This window comes from Apium graveolens, chromosome 2, assembly GCF_009905375.1.
Source record: "Apium graveolens cultivar Ventura chromosome 2, ASM990537v1, whole genome shotgun sequence".
Taxonomy (NCBI): domain Eukaryota; kingdom Viridiplantae; phylum Streptophyta; class Magnoliopsida; order Apiales; family Apiaceae; genus Apium; species Apium graveolens.
The window spans coordinates 254683726-254706001 of record NC_133648.1 but is presented as its reverse complement, the minus strand read 5'-3'; the positions used below and the strand labels follow the sequence as shown (position 1 = coordinate 254706001).

Genomic DNA, 22276 nt, shown 5'->3' with positions numbered 1-22276 from the left:
CACTTGAACAATAAGTGATGATAGGGATACTTGCATAATTAATTCGAAATAAACATCACATGAACGATAAGTGAAGTCAGGATTACTTGCCTTTGGGTTTTTAGCAGTTAGTCACACTCGTAAACACGCATCAGTTCTGACATTCTGTCTTAAGACATCACCGTCCTTCTATTCAACACTTGACTGATATGCTGCTCCTGCAATCGCTAGAAGCCAGATACCCAATACCATTCCATCTCATTCCTTATCCAACGTCTTGTCCCGATCAACTCAAGAGATCCGCATCTATAATTAAAATATAAAACTTTAATCTTCTAAACGATAACCACTCGATGAATTACGCGTCAAATCCTATCGTATACCCATACGATAGCCCACACACAAGGAAAACAGTCAAACACAAGACTTATGACCCACATATACACGTAATTCACATAGTATGTAAATACATAATGCACGTATCACATAATTCATATCACATATGACTCGGTTCATCAAAACATTCGACTCGGTACGCTTAAAACTGAAATCATGTCAAAAATATGATTTATCGATGAATAATCGACTCAGAATCATTCGTAAAACAAGCGACCTTTCGAAACAAAAGGATTTGGGTCTCGAAAGTATTTTTATTGAAAGCGGAATATTTTTCTGAGTCTAGAGGCGTTCGTTTCGTATTAAACGGACGGACGGTTTATTTATTATGAATTTTTGAACATTTTTCGGAATTAAAACGGGTCTTCGAATCATTTAATAATTAAATAATAAGGCTCAAACACTCGAAAATAATTTTATAAGAATTATCGAGCCTGAAAAATAATTTAAAATAATATTTTCTTGGAAATCGGACAGCACCTCCTCTATTTCTTGGACTGCCAGTCGATATCATATCGACACAATCAACAACAATTAACACAATAATTTATATTTACACGTATAAACACTCCAGAAATGAATAACACGGTCAAAAATGACTTCTACAAAAACTTTTAAAAAAATTATGAAATAAATATATAAACACTAACATGCTATAATATTCACAAGTACGAAGGCGGAATTTCAGAATCGTTACCCAAAATAAATTTTGATCACCCCTTAAGAGAATATCTGATGTCCGGAAAATATCTCCAGAAAAATCCGAAATTAATAGTCATAGACATATACACGCTGAGATGCCATGTGGAGTAATCAACGCCTTCAAACTCCTTTTTAATGTCTTGAAAATAAATTAAAACGGAAATATAGCGGAAATATGCCCCGCAAATTTTCTTCTCAGAACCTCGCAATATATATACCTATGCGTAGGTATCGAAGCGCTGATCGTTTATATATATACCAATTGAAATTTGGATATACAGTTAAGAAGATATTAATTTTTTTAAAAATTAAAAGGTATAAAAACAGGGAGGGACAGAGAGCAGAGAGAGAGGGGGGACTGTTTTTTTTGCTTTTGGTAAAAGGAAGGGAGGGGTAAGGCAATTCGGGGGGTGCGCCAGGGGTGGGGAGGGTTGCACGTGGCCGGGGCTGGGGCTTTACACGTTTCTGTTTTTTTTTTTAATTTCCTTTCCTTCCACTGTACTACTTGCAGTACTTAAGAATATATAAGCCTAATTTTGTCCCGAAATTTAGAATTTAACGAGCAGGCTTACGGGTACAATTAACCCGAAAATTACCAAATAAGTTTTAAAATTCTCGGAATAATTAAAAACTAATAAAATAAAATTTTTATAATTTTTAAAGCATTTCTGACTTGCTCGTTATACCCGCATTACACAATTTAACGAACCGAGCTGCACTTGAAACAAATTCAGAAAATTACGAAAATAGTCTTAAAATGTTACAAATATCCCGAAGTTTATAAAAACATAAATTTCGAAATTTTAAAACAATTTATGAAATGAAATTTATACCCGCTTTTATCAATTAAACGAATCAACGCGCGGGTGAAATTAATCCTAAAAGTTTCCAAAATAATTTTAAAATTCTCGGAATATTCCAAACTTACATAAATATGAGTTTCATAATTTTTGAAGGATTCTAGAATTAAATACAGATTTTATAAATAAATGAAATCAGAAAATCATACAGGGCTAAATAATTGATGAAATATTGATTTCTAAATTTTATAAAATCCCAAAAATAATTATTGTAATTATAAAACCATAAAAACAATTTTAGAGACAATCCAAGTATTTATGCAAATAAATATTCGAAAATAGATTACAAAGCTGCTAAGTAACTAAAAAAATGATACAATTTAATACCATATTTGGATAATCATCAAAACCTAGCTTTTTATAAAACACCATATACTAAAATAATGTAAAAATATCCCGTCTCTCGAGAATACGGATTTTGTTGATTACCGAAATAACTATCGTATCGAAAATCTTGCGTCGGGCCGCGCACGGGTCAAACCGTAATCCGGATTGAAAAAGTCAAAACACGGAAAATGTCCGGAATTACCAGATTAGGTTAGGAAGGAGTTTTAGGAAGAGTTTCGGGTTGTAAAAACGCAAAAACGGTTGAAGTCGGACGATTCCCGGCTTTATAAAATAATTTTGGTAATTATTCAGAAAATAATTAATAATTCATAAATTAATATAAAATCATCTAACAGTCCAAAAATTACCAGAAAAATATCACAATTATCTATATTTTATTCTGGACATATAATAATTTAAATACTCAAATAATATCACATATAAACACCCAAACATCAATTCCAATTACCAGATAATTCACCAAAATTCACATAAAATTCACATAAATAATTCCAAATAATTCCAAATAATTATAATAATAATATTTGAAAATATGGGATATTACACCATCAATCAACCAAATCGTCCACAATCATATCCGTCCACTTCCATCAACCAAATCCATCCATTCAACACAATTCAGATTATATCATTTTGATCAGCATATGTATTATTAATTGGCATAACATATATCTTTTTAATTATAATTGGGTCTTACATCAATAATGATTAATATAACCATACCTCTCTCAGTTCTTTCAGGATATTACAAAATGTTATTAGTGAACTTTAAAATTTATCTTGTTGCTTTTCAAGGATTTTACTTCGCGATTCTTTTAACTTATTTCTTGTCATTACCAATTGGGTACAGTTACTTTTAAGAATTATGCTGCATCCGCCAACTAATCACAACAATCATCTATCTTGGACAATACACATTCAATTTTATTAACCAATCAGTTTATCTTTTAATAACCACGCACGGTTTTCATTATTATCGTCATAATCTGATGGAAACTTAATCATTATCTCGTTATTTCTTAAAAGACTCCACAGTCGAATCACCATTTCTTCATCTCCACTTATGTTTCCGTATTGAACTTTCGTCACTGGTCTGGTTATGAGTATTTAATCCACCATAGCTTATTTACTCAAGTTAGAGAACTTCACAATTTCTTGAAGAACACGTTCGAAATTCGATTACATTTAAGATTTCTTCTATCTTGAATCTTCACGACAAATATCTTCCCACGATGAAGGGATGCTTCACGTATTAATTGCCTATATGAGTTATTGTGCATAATTACCTTGATCTTCGATGGTCGTCTCGACACTCGTTCACTTTGTCTTACGCACACAGCTTTATTTTCTTATTTTATAATTAATTTATTTCTTACAGTTCATTAACGATTCACTTCTCGTCGAAATCCTCTGATTTGAAGTGCATTGCGTTAACGTAATATACCATACTAATGAGATCCTCATAACACGAACAACTGTCAGATTTGATGTCTTTGCCACGACCGTGTTGTCGGTGTGTCCATTCTTCCTTGCTCGGCTTGCAATCATATCCTCCTTCGACATGTAATTCTACCTATCGCATGGGAATATTCTATTTATTTTGTAATCGTCAGAGAACAAACTCAATGCAAGAGGAGAGTGTGTGAATAGGATTTTGAATGAAAAGAAGGATAAGGAATAACAATGCAACATACGATTGGGAGAATCTGTAAATCAGTAAATTGAAGGAAGAAGAAAAATTGAGTGAAGAAAGAGACAACCATATTCGTGCTCAAGATGGCCAGTCTTTCATACTATATGGCATATAGTACATGATTAGGTAGCGTCCCACCCGACTCTTCGTCATTTCGACAAAGCGTCATATCACAACACTGTTTGTCTCAGTCAGGAATCAAGAATTTGAGAAGAGAAACAATTCAGAAGGAATATAATAAATTTTCTTTCATTTTCGCCTCATATAATTTATCAACAGAAGAGCTCATACGTACTCAAGAATCAAAAGAACATATGTTATCGTATTAGAAGAAAGAGTGTCAGTGTTAATAACCTTCCACGCTTCACTTACGTATGCCCTCAGAAACCATTCGAATGCGAGATTCACAGTCTGGATCACATTATAAATTCGGAATATCGTCTGGAAATGCCTCCACATAACTGCTTTAATAATTTGATCATGATTGCGCTCCCATAAAATTTATAGTCATTTCTTTTGACTTCATCTCTGCCACGTAGAATAACTGTTGATCATGCCACACCTCAACTTCGTCGATAGAAATATGATTCTTCTCCAATCATCTGGAAGACTTTTCTATTTCCTTCAATCATCCTCTGTCCGTTCGAATTATAAGTTTTGTTAAATTTTAATAATTTCATGAATTGGGTAAATAATATTTTAACATGTTGATTCAATCATTAATATTATTATTAAACAAAATTTATGTTTGTCTTTCACGGAAAAACTTTAAACTTTCCTCTTGCCAATGCGTCTACTTGGTCCTCTGAACTAACAACACTGAATCTAATTCCATTCTTCTTTTTAGGTCATTTTCTGTTTACAATAACAAGAACATAAATAGTAATTCGACAACCAAATTGTAAAGCTTATTTCATGCCAAAAATCCTCTGAAATCTAATTAAGAAAATCTTTTTCGAAATCTCATTTTAAAGTTTTGAAACTCAAATATTTGGTCGTCATTACTATATAAGTTACTTGCTATTTTTATGATTTACCAATGAAACGTCTAATTAAAAGAATGCCCATATAAGGGTCTTTCCACTTTGATACTTCTTCCACTTTTTCTTGGATTTTGCTCGTACTTATTAGTCTACGAAACTTCATTTACCGTCGTATATCATTTTATTCACAATTCTACCGCAACGCTGACATTTAGTACTGTCTTTGACATTCTCGTCGTCGTCCTTGACGTTAAGCTTACAACCGCGCATGCGATTCGACGTTCAGTCTATAGATAGGGTCGCATCTTCTTGCTAGTCTTACCTATACCTAGTAAGGTAGATATCATTTCTTGCGCAGCTCCCGATAAGTGATAAAAATCTTCTCGCAACGGTGGTGCCTTCGAAACACGCAACATTGGTTCTTCATCAGCTTCCATCAACTGGTTGCCTTCGGCGTGGAGCTCGTCCTACTACCTAATTCTAAGTTAAATCGTACTGAAACTCATGAAGTTCTCACAAGACTCAATCGCATTTTCCTTAAAACCACATGAAAGTAGGGTAACATACCCAGTCTCCATCGATCTGTTGATTCCTCATTACTGTAGAATCTGAGAACTCAGTATACCTATAGCGTTGCGATATTCGCCTTACATTTTCTCAACAATCCTATCTTATCAACTCCATATCGGATCTGTTAACCCTAATTCGCACTCAACTCAACTTAACCTGAGCATGCCTAGGGTCTTTCCTATCTTGTACGACCTATCATTCCTATCTTACCCTCACCTATTCTTATTTCAGTGACCAATAACCTGTAGCTCTGATACCAACTTGTAACAACCCAAATCCGGGGTCAAGATTTGGTGTCACGAAACAATCTTTACATAATATAAAAGAATATTCAATTAACCCCTTGATTCCGGATCATTTACAGGTTATGGTATGAAACAAGAATCTACCCTTCTACAACTTACAATAACTAAAATAAAAGTGAAAATACCTTTGTCCTAATGATCCTGTCATATTCTTCTAACTTCTTCAACTTCTCGCAGCGGAGATTTCTCTAACTTCAGCTGTCTATCAAAGCTATTTACTTTTATCCTTATCTGAATCTGGAAGAAATAGGAATTTACAAAGTAAGAGTGAGCCAAAAATGCTCAGCAAGTATATACTTTGAGTTTCAAGCATTAATACCAAAGGAAAAACTTCTGGACAAAATCTTAAAAATAATTTTAAACAATTCGATTTATTTGAGAGAGTTGAGCAAATAAACGTTGGTTGTCACCAACCTTTAACTAAAATCCAAAAATGACAAGCGATTCCCCGATTCATCTCCTGAATCAGGGTTTTGTCCGGTTTTGGAATCATAAAAACATTCGAGAGAGAATGCCGTTAATGGCGATCAACAACAAATTAGACTGGACACTAGTTCACATCTATATCCTGCTGATCAGTTAGGATACAGTGCAGATCTATACCCACCTGTATAGATCCAGTCGGGTCCCCAGGCTTTACGACCCATCTCAAGGCACCGGTCATGTCCCGGCCCTTAGGATTAAGTAAAACTTAATCCTCAAAATATCACCATCCAGCCTGTGGAGTATTTTGATATCAAATCATTTTGAATTCAAAACATCCCAATTCAGGATTCGCAAATAACCCGAAAGAATGGGTATTTGCTCAAGAGATCAATCGAATTATAGGAACACGAATAAAATGATCATGCATAATAAGAGTAATTGCAGTGAAATATAAAACATTTAACTATTCTGGACTTAGAATAGGAACGAATAAATATTTGCAATATTTTAAAAGAAAAATCAGGAATACTTGCAGTATTTAAAAAAAATCAAGAATACTTGCAGTATTTAAAGGAAAGTTCGGGAATACTTACCTCAATAAGCTTTAATTACTATTACTAGTTAATTTTGGTTCGACTTCAACATTCGGCCTTATCGTCAAACTATTATCCCATTCTGGATACGATCCCAACACTCAGGCCCTTCGACTGGAACTTCATTAATCTCGACATCTAATCGCTAGATCATTACTAGTCCAACGTCGAATCTCGGGTCTTCCGACTAGGATCTACAGGGTTAAAATACCCTAATTTAGATAATCTTCTCGCTCAACATAACACCCCTATCACTTCTACCCATACGGTTTCATAACCCGACCCGTACTTATATGTATTATTTAAATACACATAGCAGTTATGGTTCACATCTTCGAAACTTGGTTCGGTGTTTGTTTTCGGAAAATACGTATACTCGTCATTTTGAAAAAACGGGTAATCAATTATTTATTTATAAATTATTTTGTCTCAATCGTAATTAAGTTCGTATAATATAACTATATATAGTTATTCGACCTCTCCGATAATTATAGGTTACGTTCTCGTATTTTCAGAATTATTTTCCCGAAAATCGGGCAGCGTCTCCTTTATTTATCGGCCTACCCGTCGAAACAATTCGACGTCAAATTCACAACCAACAGCAACAATATCCAATCCAATTTGCAATCCCAAACACCATTACAATTTCAATTATTTATTATTATCATTCGTACTTTTACGTTTCTGTTTGTATTTTTCGTTTCACAAATAATTTTTTACCGAACTAATTTTATTTAAATAATAAATGTAGGACTCAGATAAAAATCATCATTGCCTACCGTCGGATCGCCGAGGCTCATCGCCGACGGCGGTAAAATTCGCGGGTTTCCGTTTATCGGACATCCTACACAAATTTCCCCGATTAATACCATTATTTCCACATGAATAAACATTTATCACGTATATATATATATATATATATATATATATGTTATATATATGTTATATATATTTTTTTTCAATAATTCCTGCAGAATTAAAATAATAATAAATTCAGTCGAAACAACCGAACAGAACGACCAAACCACAGGGACACGGTCAGATAGATATTTCATTGTTTTTGTTTATGTTTTATCCCTTTTTCTGTAAAGCCTAATCTGTTTCGTGTTTCGCATTATAACAGTATAATATATGAATAACGACAAATTACAATATTTTCATATTTATTCGAAATTTACAAAATAATAAATAAAATAAATAAATAAATAAAATGAATAAATAAAATTTCTTTAATTTTTGAATTATTTTTGGACCGCAAATCCGACCCGTATTTTTACGATTTTAACAAACAAACGGGGAGGTGGATTTAATCCGAAAATTTCTAAAATAATTTTAAAGTTCTCAAAATATTCCAAACTTAATAGACTTAAATTTTCATGATTTTTGAAGTATTCTGGAATTAAATACTGATTTTACAATTAAATGAAATCAAAAAATTATTTAAAATTAAATAATCGATAAAATATTTATTTCTATATTTTATAAACTCCTAAAAATAATCAATAAAATTATAAAGCAACAAAATAATTTTAGAAACAATTTTAGCATTTATAAGAATAAATATGCAATAAAATTACTTTAAGAATGAATTAAGTTCATACAGCTCGATAATTAATTACAAAATTAATCTTTGCATCCAACAAATCACAACAATTAATACTACAGCGACACATAACTGACAGAAACATCACATATTTTATTTATTTAATAATTCGGTAATTACATTTACACATCGGATCCGAAAATAGGTTAGTTAGCCGCTAAGTAACTACGTAACGATACATTTTTAATACCCAATTTTGATAATTATCAAAACAGATCCTCTTATAAAACACTTTATACAAAAATAAGGTAATAATATCTCGTCTTTTGAGAATATGGATTCTTATCGATATATAAAATGATTTGCGTATCGAAAATTTCACACCGGGACTCGTACAGGTCAAACCGTACCCCGGATCGAAAAAGTCAAAATACGGAAAATGTTCAGAATTATCAGATTAGGTTAGGAAGGAGCTTTCGGAAGAGTTTCGGGTTGTAAAAACGCAAAAACGATTGAAGTGGGACGATTTCTGGTTTCTAAAAAGTAATTTTTTATAATTACGCGAAATAATCATTATTAATTCTATAAATCCTAATAAAATCATATGATAATCCAAAAGTTACCAGAAAAATATCAAAATTATCTAGATTTAATTCTAAATAATTGAAAATTAAAATATCTCAATTTTATCAGAAATAAACATCCAAATATTATTATCCATCATCAAATAATTCACATAAAATTCAACAATCGTGGCCCTTTTCTTATAAGTAGAAAAAATAGTTTACTGTTAAAAGCAAGCAATTTAAAATAGGAGGGCTTTTAGTAAATGGGAATAAGTACTAAGGCAAGTTAGCAACAATGACATGCAAAATGTGAAAAATATATACTAAGATGGGAATGAACCAACTATGAAATTACATGTACGAAAACTAACCTGCAAAAGAACTATTGTTGAGTCCTGCAAGCCAACAGGTTAAAGATCAGAATTAAGTACTTATTGACTAATAAGATGGTTGATAGAGAAAATTATGAAAGTAAAACTAGGTTGCAATAGTAACAGCTGCATAAAGAATTAATATATAGATATTGCCGAAATATATAAACCACCTAGTTACCAACTATACTACTATGATAGAATACAAAACACATATACAAATAAAAATCAAATTTATTCTACTTAAAATATTATTTATTAGATATACTAAAGAATACATATATATGATTTCCACCATGCAATCATAACACTAAATAAAATATTCTAAAAAATACTTGCAATTAATACTTCCATTGTAGAACACAAACATCAATTTATAATTATGATTCTACCAAAGAATATAAACGACGCTAGAATTAAATCCGGAATGTAACCACCTTAGAAGACAAAATACCACTTCTCCGTTCATTTTTAATACTAATCGTTACGAAATACCCAAAATCAGATTTAATCTATTATTTGTGCTTCCATGATAGAACCCAAAAAACACACAAAAGCATTTTTTTTTCTAATTTAAGAGATACAAATTCTGAAAATAAAAATATTCATCTATAATTGAATCAAAAACTATAAACACCTATATATACTTTTATTCTAATTAGCAAAAAAAACATATACTTTTATTCTACTGTAGAATTAATATCCTTACCTATTTGGTGAATATCGTATAATATCGTATAATATCAATTTCTAACTGAAATGTTCCTAAAAAAATGAATTAAAGAATAAGAATGCTGGGATTTACATGAAAACAAATTAAAAGTAAGAATCAATCTTTTGTCAAAAAAAAGAAGTAAGAATAATCTAATTTATCACAAAACATTAAATGTGCCAAATAAATGACTCAATAACAAAGATTATGATTCACTTATTCTGATGAGATTTTCAGATCTGAACTCGTAATTGACGATTATAATCTTCATATCTTCGATCTCTACCTCGCCCACGATGAAGCTGTGTGTATAAGTTTGTGTACGGCGTTAGAATTGTGAGCGGCTATTTATTGTTTTATTTTATTTGAAAAATGGTCTTAAACTCTATCATATTTACAATTATGTCATAAATAATATAATTAATCCTGACCATTAGAAGAATGGAGGGTTGAGATCATGGTTCTCTATGAATCTCTATTTAAAAAAATATCTATAGATTGGGACTCATGATATCCATCCCACTAGTTTAGCAATTTACTTCCTCCATCCTATCTCCTAAGGGGTTTACATACATTTTAATTTAAAATTCTTCAAAAATGATGTAGTTGTCTCAATTTTGTTTAAAAAAAATTCTTGTAAATAAAAATATAATGTTCAAATTTTTATATAAATAAGAAAATTTTAAAATTAAATTATGAAATTATATTTAATAATAGCCTTAAAATTCATGATAAGGACATAAAAAAATCTTAAAAAAATGAGTGGGATGGAGTGAATAGCAGTGTTTTTTTTTCAATGACAAAAATAGGGAAAAAAGTTAACCAAATTATAACTTCCGATTATTTATACGTTTGTATAGATCTTTAATTATTCTCTTGTATTTATATTTCATAAGATTACCTCAGAATATTTTTATTACTCTCATTTTTTTTTTAAAGTTGTTTCATATCCGATTCTTCATTAACTATCAGTTTTTTAAAGCTGATTATTGCGAGCTTGAAGAAAAGTCAAGTGAATTTTAAACAATATCCAACCAAACCAGATCAACTGAACCAAATTTTTAGGACAATCCAAACTTGACAAAACCTTAACAGAAAAAACACACACAGTCACACGCTCATCTCTTCTCTTACAATGACTACTAGGTTATGGTCATTTTTAGTTCCTGTACTTTTGCTATGTATACCTTCCTGTACCTATTCAACTACCACTTCTGATCTCTTTGAAGCCTGGTGCATCTCCCATGTCAAAACATACTCTTCACAACAAGAAAAGCTTTACAGACTTAGAATATTTGAAGAAAACTATATGTATATTACCCAACACAACATGAACAATAATATGGCTGCTAATTCATCATTATCATATACTCTGTCAATTGATAATGCCTTTGCTGATCTGACCCACCAAGAGTTTAAGGCTTCTAGGTTAGGTCTGTCATCTAAAGGGCTTATTAGAATGAATCTTGGTGGATCAAGTAAAGATTCTGATGATGTGAACAATGTTCCTACTTCACTGGATTGGAGGGATAAAGGTGCAGTTACCAATGTTAAAGATCAGGGAAGTTGTGGTATGTGTTACTTCTGTATAAATATCAGTCACTCTCACCTTGTGTTTATTTTCATGTGAATTGATGTTAATTTGTTTGTATCGATTTCGCATAATTTTTATTCTTGTAGCTTAGTGGTAAAGTCAGTATGTGACCATCCCTTCTTTACATTTTTGAGATATTGCTTGAACACCCTTTTACTTGCCCTTTATCCCAACTGAATATTGGTCAAATGTCTCATAAGGTGTACTAAAGGGGATACCATCTTCTCTGGGTGTAACATATATACATAAAGATAAGAAGTGTTTATAATGTGTTACTACATTTTTCCAAATACCTTAGCTGACTATCAAGGAAATTTGAGGTAGTTAAGTTTCATCATTGATGTATTGTTGAGGGGTCCAAAAGAAAAGGCAGAGAATGTCAATGAAGTATAGTTAGATCGTTGGTTGATATGTATATTCAATTGTATTGTCTTGCAAACTCAAATTGCAACTACAACTTTAATTTGCAGAAATATTAACATATGAGATGTAATTTGTAACATATGAGATGTGCTAGCATTTAGAACATATTTCCCTGTACTTGATTTAATTCTCCATTAGATCTCTTAAAAATAATCTGAAGATTATCCCTCCTAGGCTCCTATGTTAGATTCTTGAGTACTTATAAAATCAGGCAGCCTTTTGCTATTACTTAACAAATTTATGCTAATGCCTTGAATTATATTGCTCAGTTCCTATTTCTTGATTTTCTGCATCATCTGAATTCTGATCATTTGGATAATTTTAAAATGAGTTGAATTTGTTAGCAGCTAGTCCTACGTAGTCTTTTATCCTATGTTACCCGAACTCTTCAATTTCGCCCTCATACCCATGTCGAGCGGACATGACATGGGTGTGGGCATGGGATCTGAGTTGGATCCTTCAAATAAAAACTGGACACTCGTATTTTCAGCAATATAGTTTAAAATGATTGACAAAGCCTCACAACATCTTGTTTCTAGTCTATTTACAGAAATATAGTTCAAAATGATAAAGCCCCGCAATATCTTGTTTCTAGCAAGGGATTTCTATAAATTACTATTTTCATGCTATTCTTTTGATTTATGCTATATGTTGAAATAAACAATTAGCAAATGTCTTTATATTGGTAGAAGACACTAGTTTACCAATGTAAAATATATAAAATGTAGGTATAATATCACATATGTAATGGTTATATGCCGAATCCCCGCACCCGTATCCATTTCCACAAATCCTAATTTTTCAGAAAGAGTCCGACACTTGGATCGACACCCGTGTCAGACACCTGTACCGAATCCGGGTAACATAGCTTTTTTCAGTAAGTTATTAAATCAACCGTTTGTTTATGCTGTCTATTCTTTTTCATTTTTCAAAGAAATCATCTAGTAATCATCTGAAACCATATGTAGTAAATATCCTCAAGCATAACTAATCCACATATTTGTAATCATTCCTGTTTTCGCATAACCTTTGATAATATTCTGATTTTATTCAAAAACTGAATTGTTTTTTATATGTTGTTTAGGTGCATGTTGGTCATTCTCAGCAACTGGAGCAATTGAAGGTATTAATAAAATTGTTACCGGATCTCTTACCAGCCTGTCTGAGCAGGAGTTGGTTGACTGTGATAGATCTTATAATGATGGTTGTGAGGGGGGACTCATGGACTATGCATATCAGTTTGTTGTGAAAAACAAAGGCATTGATACTGAGGATGACTACCCTTACCAAAGTAGGGACACAACATGCAACAAAAACAAAGTAAACAATTTATGTTTCTTCTCTGTTTTCGGTCCAACATGCTTCATGTTTGTGTATATCACTGTTAGATCAGGCTTGAACATGTACAGTAGACCACAGTGTTCTCATTTGAAAATATACCAAAAGTTGTATTCATCTGATGGTTATCAGCAATTATATGGTCTTCCTTACTTAACTCCCCAATTTTATTGTCCCTGCAGTTGAATAGACATGTGGTAACCATAGATGGGTATATTGATGTGCGGGAAAATGATGAGAAACAACTCTTGGCAGCAGTGGCAGCTCAGCCAGTAAGTGTAGGTATATGTGGAAGTGAAAGAAATTTTCAGCTATACTCGAAGGTTTGTATAAACAATATTGCATTTGATCCAAAATAAATCACACGTTTGTCATAACCTTATTAAACACAAATGAAAAGTCAAACTCATGTGATCTTTCATTGTCTTCATGTTTCTTGATATAGGGAATATTCAATGGACCATGCTCGACTTCTTTGGATCATGCTGTATTAATTGTGGGATATGGTTCAGAAAATGGAGTTGATTATTGGATTGTGAAGAATTCATGGGGAAAGCAGTGGGGAATGAATGGCTATATGCACATGCAACGCAACAGTGGAAATTCTCAAGGTATTTGTGGGATAAATATGATGGCGTCATATCCAACCAAGACTAGCCCAAATCCACCACCCTCTCCTTCCCCAGGTCCTACAAAATGTAGTCTATTAACTTCTTGCTCAGAAGGTGAAACCTGCTGCTGTGCACGAAGCCTTTTTGGTATATGCTTGTCATGGAAATGTTGCGAGTTAAATTCTGCAGTATGCTGTGATGATCATCGTCACTGCTGCCCTCAAGATTATCCAGTCTGTGATACAAAAAGAAACATGTGCCTCAAGGTTTGTGTTTCTTTTCAGCTTCTAGGTCTCTTCTGCTAATTTTTTTATCCCATTATATCATGCATGGCTGTCTAAGTTGCTTAATCTTGCCTAGTAAGATTTGGATTTTGGATTGTACCCAACGATCAATAAGTTGATTGTGCATCAGTAATCTTGTCAGTGGCGGAGGCACATGGTACCCAGGAGATGCTTTAAACGTACCCTTTATTTTCTCAAGTACGAACAAGGTCAAGTTGATATATTTGGAGTATTCTAAAAGAAGCAGTAAATATACTGAAACTTTAACACACATAAAAATACATTTGCAGCCCAACCAAATTTTAGACCATAAAACTAACGGAAATAACTGGTTAATATAGTGAAAAGAACTTTATCTTACTTAGTAATATATACAGTAAAATACATTTTTATGCCTTAAACAAATACAGATTTACTAGCTCTATAAATGAATTTAAGTTAGTATTCTTGTTTAAAAGTTTATTTGTATTAATTTTGGAGCACCCTGACATTGTTTTCTAGCTCAGCCACTGCATCTTGAAGTATTGTTTTTTATTATTGCGGAAAGAGTATTGTATTTGTCACTGGCATTGTAGTTAGTCTAAAATTGTCTCGTCAAGTTTAGGGTGTAAGCTTGCTTGGTTTTTGTAACTCATTTTTGGTCTACTTCTTTAAGGACTACACCTTCAACAGGAAAGTCCTTGATTTATTCAAGTTTTCTGTTGGTGCTCTGATGCTAATTTATCGCTGGACTCCAGCAGAGTACTTGCTAAAACATAATAATATACTAAATAATTAAGGCAATGTCAATATTTTTTCCTTAGTATTCCAGAATTTAACGAGGTTAGTTATTGAATAATTGTAGTCATAGTGACATGATAGTGTAATTAGGATGTAACTTGAGGAAATCTTGCTTTTTAACACTGCAACTGGTTTCATTTGTTCCTGTTACTCTTAATCAAATTACGGAATGAGATTTTGTTCACAACTCTTCTCTGCATCTCTCTATGGCCTTATGGTTTAATATTAGTAGCTTCTGCACTTCCCTGTACTTGCTTCCTAGCTCTATCCTCATATCCTAATCCTAGATGTGCAATGTCATTACAAAATCAATATCATAACAAAATATAGTTTGTTATATTATCTCATTCAAACTTCATAGCTAGACTCCAATACGGAAACCATATTTTTCTTGCTATTAACTACATTTGAGCAAATTGTATCCATAATCTGATGCTAAATGATCCCCCGGTTGCAGCAAACAGGCAATTACACGTTGGTAATGGAGTTTAAGAATAAAAAATCTTCAGGGAAGTTAGGTGGCCGGATTTCTTTTCTGGGGGGCTGGATCCTCTGGAGGTAATTCCATTTAATAGAAATATAGCATTATAGATGTATAACTGACTAGTTTACTATTTATATATTCCACCATGTATGAATAGTTATAAACATTTGTTCAAAATATAGATTGTGGTACACATTCTATAATTATTTGGACGAGAATTTCAATTTTATTGGATTTTATTTAACTTAATGCTCCATGTTGTAAAATGTGGTGATGAGTTTCCTTGTATGATTATTTTTCAATTATTAAAGATGATCATTATTTAAGTGAATGCAGTTTGCATCTATGAGTTATTTGGTGATTAATGTTTATTAATTATAGACGAAACCACTGCAAATGTTTTGAACTATACATAATGAACGGGTACAATAGTTTTAACTTGAAACTCAAAATGCTCTGTAAACAAAATTGTCAGTCTACTAGAATTGTTCGAATATAACAGTATTTTAGGCATAATAAAGCGCTTTTCATATCAATATAAGTTCATTCTCATTTCAAACCTGCGTTCTCTCGAAACGATGGAAGCTTATTTGGACTATTCTTCCTTTCCTCAACTTCAAATGGTTTCGTAACCCTCCTACATTTGATGCTGAGATTAAGTTTATCAACTTTTTCTTTCGTCGAAACTATGATTCTGATGTACTGAAATTGAATCTCTATTTACATTTTCCCCCAAACTCCAGGACTCCTTTAATTGACAAGTTTATTAGTTATTCAATTTCACACAATGTCGAAGAACTAATTGTCGATGTTCCGGGTTTTGATTTTATTGATGCTATTAAATTATCAAGATACGCAAGTTTAAGTTCTGATAATATGAATAAGCTCGTAATTAGTCTAGATTTTGTTAATTTCGCGGAGGAAGAACTGTGTTTATCTTGGAATGTACCTCATTTAGAAACGTTGCACTTGATAAGGCCTTATTATTGGAAAGCGTACTAGTTATGTGAACGAAGCTTGGAGTGCTTTACTTGTTTATGAACTCTGGTACTTGATGGATTTGTGTTACCACATTCTATAAGCTACCCTGCTTTAACCACACTTGTACTGCATATCATAAAATTTACTTATAATTCAAGTGATATTTTTTACTCACTTGTCAATCTACGGAACCTCACCTTGTTTTTCTGGACAAGCATATCGGATGATTATGTTATAAATTGTCCTCAGCTGGTGAACCTGGAAATCAATTTCTCTGATACTACCATTGGTAATTGTGGTCATGTCATTGTATCGTCATTGAAACTCCGAAATTTCAGTTCTGTTAGTTTTTCCCAATCAAATTTGAAGTTTGTGAGTTGGAGAATGTGAATATAAAATTTGGGGTTTCTCAGTTTCCAGTTACTGAGATGTTAAGGGGACTAGGAAGTGCAAGGATTTTTACTTTTAGTCTTGACTGGAGGACCATTTAGGCACTTTCTGCTGTTTCGGGCCTTCTCGTCCATTCTCTTCCATTTAGTAACTTAAAGTCTGAAGGTACCGTCAGGGTATAATAAATCAGGTATGGTATGCCCACTAACCTCAAAAACTACTTACTCGGCTGCTCTCTAAAAGCCACTATCATCACACCATTGTCCCAATCCAACAAGATTACTCATACGTTGACAACTTCTGTCACAGCGCAGAATGTGGTTCTGCAAGAGCCCTTGGCAGCTCCAACCAAGGTGTTGGTTGGTTCTAAAAATGTACATAAAACTGTATGCATTGACACTGTGGGCATGGGAGTGCAAGAAGAGCAGCTACTGCAAAATTCTGCAGTAAACGCTGACAGGGTTAGACAAATTAGTGCTCCAGTGGAAGGGACTAACATATAACCGAGTGAGCTTAGGGAATAGTGGTTTCAGCTTATGCAGGGCCATGAGGTCAACTCCGAGTTTGTGTGTCTACTCGATATCATAATGAACAAGTACCCAGAAACTTTTGAGCAATTCACCCCCATAAATAAGAAGTTATGTATAATGAAGCTGAATATGCTATGCACCTCAGTAAATGTCTTCACCAAAATCTGTATGAATCAGGTTGATGCTGAGATGATCGCTGAGCACAGGGCTGTGTTTACTGCCTTACAGAATTTTGGATTCAACGTTAGTTGGCTTGTGAACCGTCTGAACTTTATAGAACAACTTCGGTTTTCACAGCCCCTACTTCCCGAGCTAAATGCAATAGAAAGTCAAATTGAAGATGCCAAAAGTAAATTACAAGATTTGCATATACTTATTAAAGATCTGCATACTCTTCGCACTGAGAAGATGCAAGAGATTCAGATAGCTTTTGGAACCATAGCTGCAAACCTTCTTGTTGGCTGCATCGGAGATGATTTATTGTCTGGTCCCTAGTTTTAACGGGATTATTTGCACGTTTGAGAGTTGTTTGGATGCTGTAGCATCTTACCTATTTTCTGATCCTCAAATCTCTAGTATGTTTGTACTTTATAGCATCCTGTGTATGGATTAGGTTTTGCACTATTTTTGATTTTCTACTAATTGTCACTTCGCTGCAATAGATATGATCTCTTGGTCTTGGCTGGTTCCTAATTTTCTGTTCTTTTTGTGATTGAGCACTGAGCAGTGTATAGGAGTCTTTGTCGCTTTGTTATTTTTATATTACGTGTATGACAAGAACACGTGCCCAAATCAAAATTTAGCATTGAAAAAATTTGGGAAAAATATTCAAGAACCTGACGTCCAAATCAACAAATTGTCGAAACACACACCCTATCTGTTAGGTCACAAAACACCGTGGAAGGGGGTTGAATACAATGTAAAATACAATCAAATCGATTTCGAACACAACTAACAGTAAACAGATATATTCGATATAATAAACTCTGTTACAATAGAACTGTTCTCTCTCAGTGATGAACAAATATCACGAGAGCTGCTATGTTACAATGTATGATCTTCTCGATAATGATAACACATATATTGTAAACCTATGTCTGTGTTTATATAGTACACAGTTACAAGATAACTTCCAATTGATATGGAATATAGTTCTGTCTCCTAAAATATATCAATCAGATATCTTATACAATTCTTTCAGTTCTCTAACTCTTTCCATGCATATCTTCTTTTGTATTAGTCTCGATCTTCTTTCCTGTAAATCAGCTTCCTTCCTTAACTGTAAGTCCTCTCGTACTTAAGTTCTAATATCCATCTTCTGATTTTTATCTTCTGATAATCTAAGTTATGATATCCTTAAGTTCTGACTTGCAGTAAGTACTAATATTTCTTGTTTGTTAAGATCTGAAAACTAAACATGAAACATATTAGACATGATATCTCAAATATATCTAACAATCTCCCCCAACTTGTAAATTATGCAAAATATACAAGTTAATAGATTTGATGATGTCAAAAACATTTAAGTTCAAATGCAATGAGAGTTTAATATGACTATTAACTACAATTTACAGTCCTTGTAGCTTTACCAACTTCACTGGATCAATCTGAATCCATAATGATTCTTAACAAAATCTCTTACCAGCTTGTCTTCAGCTTTCCTCAGAACTTCAACTAACCGTGCTTTGACCTGCATCAATTCTTCATCTTTACTATCACCAATTTGATAAATGGCTGTTCTGAGAGCTTGAATTGATGTTCTTTCAAGTCCATCACCAAGTCTGGTAACTCTAGGATGTGAAGAGTTTTCATTATAACATAAGCATTTTCCTTTCATAATAACTTACACCTTAAGCATAGGAATTTCTCTTCCATCACCTTCAGTAATCATTGGTATATACTAATAAGTCTTTGTACCAGAGATTCTAAATAGATCTCTTATAGCCTTCAAAATGTATTCTGACCATCTTCTTGTAACATCATATTTTACTTCCAGAAGATAGTGAATATGTTGAAGTTCTTTGACAGACTTCTTAGCACATCGGTATCAGCTAGTCTGTAAGTTAATCCATAATTGAAAAATAAAATCAATTTCTCCTTTAGATTATCCTTATCATGAGCATCTATCACAATTTGAGCAGACAGCACTTTGTCAAGGTGCTTTTGTTTGATTTGTTCATATAATTTATCTATCAACATGAAAGGATCTCTTAGAGTAACCTCTACTCCTGTTTGTATCTTCTCTTCATCAGAACCTAATCCAACTTTATCTCTACGTTGCTTGGATCTCAACCCAAATGTTGCGAGTTAATTCATCATAAGATTGGATTTTGGTTCAACTGGAGTAGCTTTCTTCCATAACAGCTTCTTCTTATCAGCAATTGTCATCTTTTCCAAATCAACTTGATCAGAATTTGTTGTTTCTTTTATAACTTGTTGTTCTTCATTCTGAACAAATTGAGCAGTGTCAGAGGTTGTTTTAGATTCTTCAATTATCTTTCTTCTCTTCAGAATTTGAACGGTTTCATCTTCTATCAAATCATCATCATGCATTGTAGTTTGATAGACTGGAACAGAAGAACTTATCTTTTTCTCAATCTTTAAAGGTTCACTAACTTTTTTTTCCTTTTGACTTAGGATCAATCTTAGTTTGTGATCTAGTCTTGGACTTTGAAGTCTCAGAATTTGACTTTTCCCTGATCACAATGCCTTTTTCCTTAGGCCTTTGAGGTTTCTTTGCATCAGAAGCTTTAGATTTAAGATTTGTCTTCTCAGCTGCAAATCTAGCTTCTTCCTCCTTGAGAGTTTCCAAATCCATTCCTGGATTTTATTTCAGAAATAATCTTCTAGCTATCTCCTCATCAAGTGTCTGGATTTTAGGATTTTTGTAATAAATAGTAGTCTGCTTCCCTTTTAGCTTCAGAGTTTGTAAAAACTTCTGAGAGTCTTTAGATCCTGACTGAATTAGAATATCAGAACTTGACATCAGACTTTGCTTATCAGAACTTGACTTCAGACTTTTAGAATTCATAGCATCAAAACTTGACTTGTTCTGTGTAGAAGATTTTCCTTGAATTTTTCCTTGACCTCTACTCTTATCAGAGTTTCCCTGGTCATCACCTTTATCATCTTTCTCTTCAGTATTTGAGTAGGTGAGCATTTGGACTTAACTACCTTCTCCCCCTTTTTGGTATCATCAGGAAGTAAGAGAGAGAGAGAGAGAGAGAGAGAGAGAGAGAGAGAGAGAAGAAGTTCAACTGAAGATTGGATTTTATCCAATTGAGTTTTCTGAGAAACTTGGTTAGCCAGAACCTCATCAATTTGGGCCTGTTGCTTCTCTTGAATCTTCTCAATGACTTCAATTTTCTCAAGAGTAGGTCTAATATATCTGTTCTTGTCAAGCTTGATTTGTAGATCTAGCTTATCAGCATGTTCCTTTAGTGTATCAACCTTTTCATGAGTAGAAGAATGTAGATCTTGAAGATGTTTGGTAGAAAGAGCAGTGATCTTGAGTTGTGTCTTTAAATCAACATTTGTGAGCAACTCATCAGCTTTAGCAATATGCTCTGTCAGAATTTTAGAGTTTGGAATGAAATCAGTGTCATTCCACTTCTTGGTTCACACCACACCTCTGTGAGTATCCTCCCAAGGAATAGGTGCTTCATGTTCAACAAATTTCTTCACCAATTCTTCCTTGCCCAGAATGGGAACTGGAGTCTCAGCAGAAACATTGTCTTCAGAACTTGAGGAAGACTCATTATGTTCTGACAGCACAACAGTGTGTGAAGCAACTGGAGATTCAGGAACAACTTCATTTATATTCTGAACATCAAAATTTATCTCCAGAGCTGGTGTGGTTGGTGTAGATGGTATCTCAACATTTAAAATTGGAAAATGAGTTGGAGATTGCTGAGCTTCTTTAGATGGAGCTTCCAGATAAAGAACATTTGGTATATTCAAATTATGAATATCTATTTCAGAAGTTGTAGTTTGTTCTTCAACATCATCTGTAGCTTTAATAGGAGAGACAGGAGGTGTTGAAACAGTATCCTGAGCTTAAGTAGGGAATGACAGAGCTTCAATTACCACAGGTTCTGATGAGATCAGAGATTCTTGATCCCCTTCCTCAGCTTCAGTTGAATCATCAGATATAGGCTTGACTTTGTACCTTTCTGCCCTCATTTTCTTTAGTCTCCTTGCCAGTGAAGGAGTTGCTTTAGCAGCTTCAGAACTTACAGATTTCCTCTTCAAAGTATCAGAACTTTGAGCTGCAGTTTCTTTCTGAGAAGTAACATTCTCAGCTCCAACTATCACAGATTCTGATGCATGAACCCGTGCTTCAATTATTTCCTCATCACTATCAGATTCATCCCTGAGAATCATCTTCCTTCTCTTTTATGGAGGTTGAGGAACATACTTTGTCCTCTTTGGCCTGAAAGATGAAGATCTGATGGTATGTGCTGATGATTCAGGTTGAGATGATTGAGTTGATGGTTTAAAAGATGTCCTGATGGTAGATTTTGGTTGTGGTTGAGAAGTTTGAGGTGTTTGGGTAGTTGTGGTAGGTGTTGATGGTTGAGGTTCAGATGGTTGGACATCAGGATATAGTGCAGTGTATGTAACTGGATCATAGGTTATTAATGCCTGTTTGACAGATAAAGGAATTTGGAGGGGTCTTAACACAACCTTCTTATTATCAGTAGATAATAAGTCATTAAAAGCTCTTTTAGCTAGTCTAAATGGTGAAAGTGATTCACTAGCTAATTGGGGCTTATAAGAACAACAAACACTATAGATAAGCTGACAGAATCTAG

General features: G+C 33.3%; 1 protein-coding gene and 1 long non-coding RNA gene across 2 annotated transcripts; one reads left to right on the top strand and one right to left on the bottom strand.

Moving 5' to 3' along the window:
* Window positions 1-92: 92 nt before the first annotated feature.
* LOC141706257 (uncharacterized) lies at window positions 93-10371 on the bottom strand. The gene is made up of 3 exons (XR_012568729.1): window positions 10264-10371; window positions 9336-9359; window positions 93-285 (listed from the first exon to the last, which is right to left on the bottom strand). It is a non-coding gene; the product is annotated as an uncharacterized LOC141706257 (long non-coding RNA).
* Window positions 10372-11043: 672 nt separating this feature from the next.
* On the top strand, window positions 11044-15810 carry LOC141708377 (low-temperature-induced cysteine proteinase). Its single transcript, XM_074511982.1, has 5 exons — window positions 11044-11618; window positions 13149-13384; window positions 13585-13725; window positions 13848-14279; window positions 15535-15810. Exons 1-5 carry the CDS (start codon window positions 11183-11185, stop codon window positions 15637-15639), a joined length of 1350 nt encoding a protein of 449 aa, XP_074368083.1. The 5' UTR covers window positions 11044-11182; the 3' UTR covers window positions 15640-15810.
* The last annotated feature ends 6466 nt before the right edge of the window (window positions 15811-22276 follow it).

What these genes read in the sequence shown, in the direction of transcription:
- LOC141708377 (XM_074511982.1), top strand. Translation starts at nt 11,183, where the DNA reads ATGACTACTAGGTTATGGTCATTTTTAGTTCCTGTACTTTTGCTATGT. An exon ending in ATTTTCAGCTATACTCGAAG is followed by an intron (nt 13,726 to 13,847) that starts GTTTGTATAAAC and finishes TTCTTGATATAG; the next exon opens with GGAATATTCAATGGACCATG. An exon ending in AAAGAAACATGTGCCTCAAG is followed by an intron (nt 14,280 to 15,534) that starts GTTTGTGTTTCT and finishes CCCCGGTTGCAG; the next exon opens with CAAACAGGCAATTACACGTT.